This window comes from Pseudomyrmex gracilis, unplaced genomic scaffold (assembly GCF_002006095.1).
Source record: "Pseudomyrmex gracilis isolate BER0280 unplaced genomic scaffold, ASM200609v1 scaffold_64, whole genome shotgun sequence".
NCBI classification, from domain to species: Eukaryota; Metazoa; Arthropoda; class Insecta; order Hymenoptera; family Formicidae; genus Pseudomyrmex; species Pseudomyrmex gracilis.
The window spans coordinates 147,747-157,629 of NW_018020648.1; the positions used below are offsets into that span (position 1 = coordinate 147,747).

General features: G+C 41.1%; 1 protein-coding gene and 1 non-coding gene across 2 annotated transcripts; both read left to right on the plus strand.

Annotated features, from left to right (window-relative positions):
• Window positions 1-1,882: 1,882 nt before the first annotated feature.
• Window positions 1,883-8,643, plus strand: LOC109854403 (collagen alpha-1(XI) chain-like). The gene is made up of 17 exons (XM_020427460.1): window positions 1,883-2,064; window positions 2,150-2,460; window positions 2,551-2,772; window positions 2,904-3,360; window positions 3,476-3,717; window positions 3,797-3,994; window positions 4,182-4,649; window positions 4,743-4,787; window positions 4,900-5,358; window positions 5,451-5,612; window positions 5,746-5,907; window positions 6,021-6,398; window positions 6,482-6,751; window positions 6,837-7,456; window positions 7,594-7,751; window positions 7,853-8,037; window positions 8,206-8,643. Exons 1-17 carry the CDS (start codon window positions 1,986-1,988, stop codon window positions 8,572-8,574), a joined length of 4,785 nt encoding a protein of 1,594 aa, XP_020283049.1. The 5' UTR covers window positions 1,883-1,985; the 3' UTR covers window positions 8,575-8,643.
• Window positions 8,644-8,907: 264 nt separating this feature from the next.
• On the plus strand, window positions 8,908-8,980 carry Trnav-uac. Its single transcript has one exon. It is a non-coding gene; the product is annotated as a tRNA-Val (tRNA).
• The last annotated feature ends 903 nt before the right edge of the window (window positions 8,981-9,883 follow it).

The window sequence follows — 9,883 nt, forward strand, 5'->3', positions numbered from 1 at the left end:
TGGAACACGTGCAGATTACGTACAACGGCTGCAGAAAAAGGAATTCTGCACACACAACTATAACAATTCAAATGTGAAACGTGGACAAAAGTTAAATTTGCAAATCTTCAAAGTAATATTATATTTATGAATGTTACAAATGTTTAAATATTGCATTTATTTAATACATATATTTAAAAAGAAATTAAAAGATAAAAAAATAAAACATCTTTTTGCAAAGTTGAAAGTCTTGGTAAAACAATTTTGTGGATTTCTTGTAATTCACTTTTTTTTTTTAACTATAGTCAGCGACACGGTCAGTGGCGGTTACTAAGAAAGAAGGGGTTAATGCGACGACTGCACCTTGCGAACTTATTCGACACGTATTACGCGAATCAGTGTCAATAGAAGGGAACTGTCATTAAAAAGCACATGTGCGGAATGCGCGTACGTCATCCAAGCGAAACAGTTGCACGCATACGCGTGCCGCACTTGCATCACAGAAGGAGGAAAGTAGGCTGAAAGAGGAACGGTCAGAATAAGGGAGAGTCTTGCAAAAAAGGAAACAAACAGAAGAAAAAAATACTTCACCCAGTTTGTAATTAATAAAAAAAAACAATTATCAATTTCCTTAAAATAAATCGTCAGGATGTTGGGATGCTGCAAAAGAAGAAAAATAGAAAAAAAACCAGAAGAAGAGTAGAAGAGAGTGAGTAAGACCAGGGTGGGAAAGAGAAACGGACTGATAATCGCAAAGTGTCTTTACGTCAGCGAAGAGAACGCTGTAACACACAGAAATTTGCTTCGAACACGTCAGTACGTCCTGTGTATGTGTGTGTGTGTGTGTGTGCAAAGTACTTCGGATATTGAAGAAAGTATGTTCTGACAGCAGGAACATGCGGAGCCGTGCGCCAGGACGATGGAGGACTCCACGATCCTCGTGGGTCACTTTTCTCATTCGCGTTTCGTTACCTCTGATGCTGATCGCGCTTGGTTTTTTTCGGCTCGCGACAGCGGATGTTGTGCCACAAGACACAGGCAAGTGAAATTACAGAGTTACTGAGAATAAATTTTTTTTCCAATTTTATCTCGAAAGAATTATTCAAATATTCTTCGTTACGTTTCTACAGATGTTCGAAATCTGTTTTTGTTTTTTCTCCTTGTCCGTCCTACACACGCGTATCTTACTTGCGCTGTTCTTATCTATCTTCTTAAATTATTTGTAAATATATTAACCGTCTCTGTCTTTAACGTACACCCCGTGCGTCCTGCTGTTTCGACACAAGCGGCGAAACAAAGTAAATAATTTTAAACGCATCAGTAATGTCTTCGTTTCGCGAATCGAGAAAGTGTGTAATTTTGTACCTATTTTTACGCGGTGTTTTTAAAAATTGCAATTTAATTTTCTCATTCTTACGTTTGATGTAATTACATTCTTTTATATTTATTATACGAGAAGATATAAAATATAATTTTTTAGAAAATTTATATAAGGAAGAAAGTTGTTGCTTAATTTTGTGTTTTTCAAATACTTCGGAGATAGAAAGCCTCAATTTCTCTTGAATGACACGAGGGGTTATTGATGTGTTTCTAACTCATCTCTATTGCGCTAATTAAGACGCGCGTGTGTGTCTCGCATGCAAAGTTGCATGTCGCGACAAGCACAGTCCGACAATGTCTACTTGAATTGAGTCCGGACACCCGACTTAAAACGATTTAAGTTATGACTGGCAGGTTCATGGGTTACTGGGTTTCTAGTCGTTCGTTGCGCTGATCGTGTTTATTCGTTTCTATTTTTACATCTACGCGCTAGTTGATCGCGCAATATCGAAAGAAAACCTGCGATTTTTGTTGCAAATTTAACTTGTAATTTTATTCTAGCGAACAACGCGGTAGATTTGATTGAGGCGACGATTACGAGGGCGAAAATTTCGGGAGTTACACCGACGCAGAGTCGTTGCGGGGATGACAAGACTGCCTACAGAATTGAAAATGCCGCAGTTTTGATGGTTCCTGTCAATAAAATATTTCCGACCGGTATTCCAAGAGATTTCTCCATCCTGGTTGTTGCCAAGCTAAAGGCCGGTGAGTCGACACGGTTGAAGAAATTGTCAAACGTCTTTTGCAACACGTGATTGATTTTTAATTTCATTTACACCTGTTCGACTAGGTACCGCCGTATCGATGCTTTTCACTATTTACAATGTCAACGGCAAGCAGCAGCTGACCCTTTCGCTAGGACGCGAAATTACTCTGCTTTATAGCAGCACGAATTCAATTCGCGGTAAGGATGAGCCGATCTCCTTCGACGTCGACGTCTCCGACGGAGAATGGCATCGATTGGGCGTCAGCATCAAGGGCAACTCCGTTACGATTGTCGCTGATTGCGACAGATTTTTCACGAAAGAACTGCGAAGACGCGGGGAGGACAAAATCACCGGCTTCCTTGTGACAGGACACCATAGTAGTCTCTTCAATTTCGTAAGCAAATTTATAAATATTTCTAATATTTTCTTTATATAAAAGATTTTTTTTTAAATAGAATTTAAATAATATATTGTAACTGTTTAGGAAGGTCTCGAGACGTTAAAGATTGCTCCTAATCCGGACGCTGCTTACGAAATCTGCACGATACACGCGCCCGACTGCGAACGTCGATCAGATTATAGTCTGAATTACAATTCTTCCTCAAGCGCGAACAGTGACGATTACGAGGAAGAGAATGAAACGGATTTCGACGAAAACGATAGCGAAGAGTTTCTCCCGTCTCACGGTTCTACTATGGAAACTCTTGTAAGAATAAGTAAAAGTCAACGTAGTATATAAGTAGTTTATTGTTATATTAAACGCTTCTGACAAAAACTATTGAAAGAAAATACGTTGTAATCACTTTTTCAAAGTTAGATACACGTTCAATGCTTTAGATACCTAACGAAATGGAAACGACAACAAACGCACACAACACGGAATCAACGACTGAGTCTTACGACGAAGAACGCGTGCGTACTTCTACAACGCAAAACCAACATTACACCCGAGGTCCGCCAGGACCTCGTGGATTCCCCGGACCACCGGGAGTACCCGGACCTCCGGGTAAAAAAGGCGAATCCGGTAGAGACGGATTGGCCGGGTTGCAAGGTATACCCGGCCCACCAGGCAACGTTTTTGTGATACCCTCGTTAAGAGATGGAAACGAAAAGGGACCGGACTCGCTGACGGAAATACTAAGGCACATACAGTCGCAGTATGCGCTCTCGATGAGAGGTATAGAGGGTCCGATGGGTCTTACGGGCGTTTCCGGGCCGGAGGGACTACCGGGACTTCAAGGTCAGAAAGGAGAACCTGGTGATATCGGTGAACCTGGACCCAGAGGGGAAATAGGTAAAACGGCACACACGTTTGAGTCGTGAAAAATTGACGCTCTAAAATCGCTGAAAAATGCGTTAAGATAAATTCATATTTTAATTTTTGAAATTAAACAAAGGATTCTTTATAGGAAGTCCTGGCAGTCCTGGGAGAGAAGGCAGAAGAGGTCGTTCCGGTAGAGATGGCGAACGTGGTCCCAATGGACCGCCAGGAATGAAGGGCGAGCAAGGACCGGTGGGATTGCCAGGTCTTCCTGGCGATAAAGGTGAGCGAGGACTTACGGGTACACCTGGAGAGCCGGGATTGCAGGGTCATGATGGAATGCAGGGTGAAGATGGTCCTCCTGGTTTACCAGGCCTGCCTGGTGAAATGGTAAAATATTTTTTATAAACAAGTTTTAAAAGTAAGAAATCTAAGATAAATCTTGCAGACAGAAAAACAATTTTTATAGGGTCCGAGAGGATTCATTGGACCAAGAGGATTTCCCGGATTGCCGGGCAATCCTGGTATTCCTGGAAATGAAGGTCCACCCGGTGCTAAAGGCAACGCTGGACCACTTGGTCCATCTGGTCCACCGGGACAACCAGGTCCTTCAGGTCCAGTAGGATCACCTGGGCCTCAAGGTCTTCCAGGGCCAATCGGTTTAGTAGTAAGTTTTTTATATTAAATAATTTGCTGATTTTCTGTTTTATAATTAGAAGTTTTGTTTTATCATTTATAAATCTAATTTGTAACATATTCAGAAAATAAATTATTTGGAAAATTACGTTATTTTTTTGTAATTTGCAAATGCTTTTAAATTGATATATCACTTATATAATATATTTTATTAAAAGGGCCCACAAGGAAAATCCGGAATTCCTGGTCTTGCGGGTGCTGATGGTTCTCCTGGTCTCCCGGGTAATGCTGGCATTCCTGGGATGAAGGGTGAGCAAGGACCGTCGGGCCCACAAGGACCAATAGGCTTTCCAGGTGTGCGAGGTACAAAAGGTGACGAAGGACAGCGTGGACCACAAGGAGAACGTGGCGAAAAAGGCGAAAAAGGATTGGAGGGTGAAAAAGGTGAAGCTGGAATGAAAGGAGATCCTGGAGCTTCGGGACCACAAGGAATTCCAGGTCTTGAAGGATTGGAAGGACCAAAAGGCAATGACGGTCCTCGTGGTGAAACAGGTTCTTCTGGTCCACTAGGAGAAAAAGGAAAAATAGGAGTGCCTGGATATGCTGGATTTCCCGGAAATCCTGGAGAAAAAGGAGACAAAGGACAAATAGGTGTACAAGGTCTTAGTGGCGAAAAAGGAGACAGAGTAATTTATTAATCAACTTTGGCGTTCCTGATACTAAAAATATTCATCAATTTATGAAATTTTTATTTATTGTTTTTATTTTTGTTTATTAAGGGAAACATCGGATTGCAAGGAGAACGTGGCGGAACAGGTCCAAGGGTAATAACTTTATGTTTAAAACTTTTTAAATTACATGTGCTATTACTACATATTCAGTTTACATTTATCAGTTAATAAATCAAAAATTTTAATTAATTTACATATTAAATAGGGATTTAGAGGTACTCGTGGTAGAAGAGGTGCGGAAGGATTACCTGGACCAAAAGGTGATACTGGTCAACCAGGACCTCCTGGGCCAGTGGGCGAAGTCGGTCCGTCTGGTCTTGAAGGTCCTCGAGGATTTAAAGGGCCACCGGGTCTACCGGGTCTTGACGGTAAAGACGGAATACCGGGACCGCCTGGTGAACGCGGTTCAATTGGAGAATCCGGACCTCCGGGACCTTCAGGGATACCTGGTGTTATCGGTCCTCAAGGACCAGTTGGAGAACCTGGTCCATCAGGTGAACCTGGAGCACCTGGAAGTCCAGGGCTTCCTGGAGAAGTTGGACCTTCAGGTGAACAAGGAAAAGATGGTCCACAAGGTCCACCTGGTTTGATGGGACCTAAAGGACTGCCCGGTCCTAACGGATTGCCAGGATTTCCAGGCGAAAGAGGATTAAATGGTTTACCAGTTAGTTGCATTTAGAAAACTTATAAGTTATAGGCACGCTAGTACTGTATGTAATTTTTATCAATAATACACATATTTATTTTACATTTTAGGGACTGCCTGGATTGAAAGGAGAGATGGGACCTCCTGGAATTCAAGGACCTTCTGGCGATAAAGGTTCTCAAGGTGAACCTGGAAAAGATGGGCCACCAGGATCAGAAGGAAAGCAAGGATTCAAAGGAAAGAAAGGATCAATTGGACTTAAAGGAGACAAAGTAAAGAAAAACTAGTTGCAATTTTGATATTGTTCTTGGCGAAAAGATTATATACGTATTTTTAAAATATTTGATATATTTTAAAATAATATTAAAAAGATACAACATTTTTATTTGCAAAAAATTTAAATAGGGTGAGCTTGGATTACCTGGGCCCACAGGTCGCGACGGTCTACCTGGACAACGGGGCTTACCCGGTCCACCAGGACCAATTGGAATTCCAGGAGAGGATGGCGATAAAGGGAACATTGGTCCACCAGGCGAGAAAGGATTCAAAGGATCTCATGGAGAAATAGTACATACGATAAATAAATAAATTAATTCAATTATCACGTAATCTATTTTTTTATCTAGACGTATATACAACATTTTGATACAAATTTTTCAAATCTTATAACTGTTATACAGGGTCCTTCGGGCCCACAAGGAATACAAGGACCACGTGGCGAACCTGGTTTAACTGGTCCTCCTGGAGAGAAAGGATCACAAGGCGAGATTGGACCACGAGGACCAAAAGGTGAAGACGGTCCTGTCGGAGCAACTGGACCAGCTGGACCTATTGGATTAACCGGTTTGCCAGGCTTATCAGGTGAAAAAGGCGAAGTTGGAGATCCTGGAATAATTGGGCCCGTAGGGCCATCAGGTATTCCAGGAGAACGAGGTCAAAGAGGACCGAGAGGTGTTAAAGGTGCAGAAGGTCCACCAGGCCCAGAGGGCCGTCAAGGTGAGAAAGGTGACAGCGGAATACCAGGACCAGTTGGAAAACCAGGAATGGAGGGGAAACAGGTAGGATTTACACTTTATAATAAATAGATTGTATTAAAAATATACTATTATATTGCACAATTATAATACATTTTATGTTGAAGGGAGAAAGAGGCCTTCCGGGAGCGAAAGGAGAAGAAGGCAAAGAAGGACCTGGTGGACCGTCGGGACCACGAGGATTACTTGGTCCCGAAGGTCCAAAAGGTGATATTGGACTGCCTGGCTTCCCTGGTCCACCAGGAGAACCCGGTTTGATGGGCGCAAAAGGTGAACCAGGAAAAGATGGCGAAGATGGACGAGCAGGTGATCCAGGAATATCAGGTGAAGTTGGACCACCTGGCAAAGAAGGATTGCCTGGCCTACCTGGAAAACCGGTATGAGAAATTTAATTTACCGCGCATTAAAAAAAAATTATATTATCCGTTTACAGTTATTTATTTAGAAACTTTTTATTTTTAGGGTCCGGAAGGCCCAGCGGGTCAACAAGGTAATACAGGCTTGCCAGGAGATAAGGGAGATCTGGGTTTACCTGGACCTCCGGGACTTCAAGGACCCAGAGGTTCTCCGGGTCCGCTTGGTATTACCGGGTTACCAGGAGAAAAAGGTTTACCGGGGATGGCCGGAGAAAGTGGCTCTCCGGGCAAACCGGGCGCTGATGGTGCCCCTGGATCAATCGGACCGATCGGTCCGAAAGGTCCGAAAGGCGACAAGGGTCGCAGAGGCGCTAAAGGACATCGAGGTGAATTAGGACATCCCGGGATCAAGGGTGATCAAGGAGAAAAAGGACAGAAAGGTGAACACGGTCTTCCTGGAGTAGAAGGACCTAAAGGTAATCCTGGACCTCCGGGTTTAATCGGATTCAAAGGAGAAGATGGACCTGCTGGTGCGTCTGGACCACCAGGACCGCCTGGGCCTAAAGGAAACACTGGGAATGATGGAAAAAAGGGTGACACTGGTCCAGCAGGTCCGCCGGGTCCACCAGGAGTGCCTGGTCTAACGATAGATCAGCTTGATTTTAGAGGAATACCATTTCCGTTTCAAGAAGATGAGTCGATAAGAAAAAGACGCTCAGGAAATACGTAAGCGTCTTTAAGTTCGATTTGTATCAGAAATCTACAAAGACTCTGTGAAAAAATTAATATTATTACTTTGTTTACATATTAGATTCGCACTTCTATAAGATCAGATTTTTATAAAATATTATTAATTCATTTAGGAATAATGAGGATAAGGACATGAAGTACATAGACATGTACAAGTCCATTTTTACTATGCAGCAACAATTGAATCGACAGTTAAGACCTACTGGTACAAGAGACAATCCAGCAAGAACGTGCAAAGATTTGTTTTACGGTCATCCTGACTTTAAAGATGGTAAGATATCTTATCTCTTTCATCTCTGTAACGTTTATAATTTCACATACAAATAATATACATTTATAAAAACTTATTGTTTTATTTTTTTTGCCAAACAGACTGGTACTGGATTGACCCAAATTTAGGCATGCCTGACGACGCTATCTATGTATACTGTAACATCACGAACAAAGGCGAAACGTGCGTCTTCCCCGATAGTCACAATAGTAAGATGCCGAACGTACCGTGGAAAAAGGATAATGATAAGAGCGATTGGTACTCACGTTTACGCGGAGGATTCAGAGTAAGATATTAACGCAATTAACTATTAAATTCTAATTATATTCCTTTTTTTAACAACTAAAAGATTATCGCAAAGCTTGGTGTACATAAAAAATTCTTAACATAATTCAAATAAAGTAAAACAGTTTATTTCCACTGTCTCATTGATGATCTGATCGTCGCTTTTCAGATAACTTACGAAACGATCGGAGTGGTACAGATGAATTTTTTGCGACTGCTCAGTCAAGAAGCCTATCAGAACTTTACATACACGTGCGTCAATAGTGTCGCCTGGTATAACAACGACGATCCGACTCGCGGTCACGATCTCTCGCTACGATTGCTCGGTGATAACGAAGACGAGTTTTCGTACAGCGGCAACAACAGACCGCAGATTCTTGTGGACGATTGCAAGAAGCGAAATGGCAAAGCAAAGACCGTGTTCTTAATTCGCACCAAGAACCCACAGCAGTTGCCCCTGGTCGACTTTTATCCGCTCGATTACGGATCGCCGCAGCAATCCTTCGGTTTCGCGGTCGGTCCGGTTTGTTTCAAGTGAAAGAATGAAGTGAATACGTTAAGTAATTCTACAGTTTGCTTATTTTTATCCTATTATTATACAAAAAGTACAAAAGCACGATTTTTCAATACCGGAAGCATTAAATTATATATTTTTGTTAGCGTCAAACAATTTCAATATATTTTTAAACAAAATGCGAAAGATTTATATATTATTATTAAAAGTTGTATCTTTATTTAAATTGAACATATATATTGTACTTTTTTATGGCGTTGTGTTACTATTTTTTAAAATTATTTTAATTAAGCTCTAATTAATATGTCAACGCGCACGTAATAATTTCATGTCTTTTAGAGAAAGCGTTACAACCGCGGTTCCGTGGTGTAGCGGTTATCACGTCTGCTTTACACGCAGAAGGTCGCCAGTTCGATCCCGGCCGGAACCACTTTTTTTTTACTTTTGAATTTTTAGGCATAATTAAAATAAACGTAATAATCTGGTCATCTTACTTAAAAAAATATGATGTTTTATTTTGTTAAAAACAAGATAAAAATAAAAATTGGAGTCCGATTAGTATCAAAAATATTCATAATCAGAATCTCCAATTAGCAATCCTGTAACGCCAATAATGTATAAAATATTTGCTAAACTTTTCAACGTGTTTTCGTTTTATTTTTATCTTAAATTTATTTATTTTTATATGCGAGTAAAAAGAACTTGTCTTACTAAAAAACTATACAAAACTGAAAAAGCAGAAAGTGAAAAGTTTTAACAACTTTTAATAATAAATTTTTTTTTTAAGTATATTACAAGCGTTAAATCAAATATTAGAGAGTTGAAACTTTTTCTCTCTCTCTCTCGTCTGCAAGAAAAACCACTGCGGACACTCCGTCGAGTGCTGCTAGCCGATATCACACTTATCGACTTCCGACGAGGGAGCAAAAGTGTGAAAAGATTCGAGTGAGAGATAGGGGCGGATCGAAGGAATTCGCAAGAATGGAGAGATATATGCGTGGGCGAGCAACCGTGAGAAACCGCAGGTGACAACCTTGTCATGGCGGTCGGCGGTTCACACTTCAGGCTCGTTCGTTCTTTTTCTGGTGACAAGACAACTCGAGTGACGGTGCAGGGCCGCTTTTAGCGTTCCCATAGAATCAAAACGCTAAAACGACCCGACACCGTGTCACTTGAAAATTTTTACAGAAACGCAATTTGTTTCAAACAACAATGTCTTAATAAATGTGTACGTATAATAATGAAATATATACACAAGTATTACGACATTTTTGATACGACAAAGTATTTTATTCGTAAAGTTAAAACGCGTGTATTTTAAAAATTGCCGGGA

Excerpts from the sequence above, each read along its gene's own strand:
- LOC109854403 (XM_020427460.1), top strand. The coding sequence starts at position 1,986 with ATGGTTCCTGTCAATAAAATATTTCCGACCGGTATTCCAAGAGATTTC. Across the intron at positions 5,613-5,745 it reads TTGGACTTAAAGGAGACAAA|GGTGAGCTTGGATTACCTGG; the intron begins GTAAAGAAAAAC and ends AAATTTAAATAG. Across the intron at positions 5,908-6,020 it reads AAGGATCTCATGGAGAAATA|GGTCCTTCGGGCCCACAAGG; the intron begins GTACATACGATA and ends ACTGTTATACAG.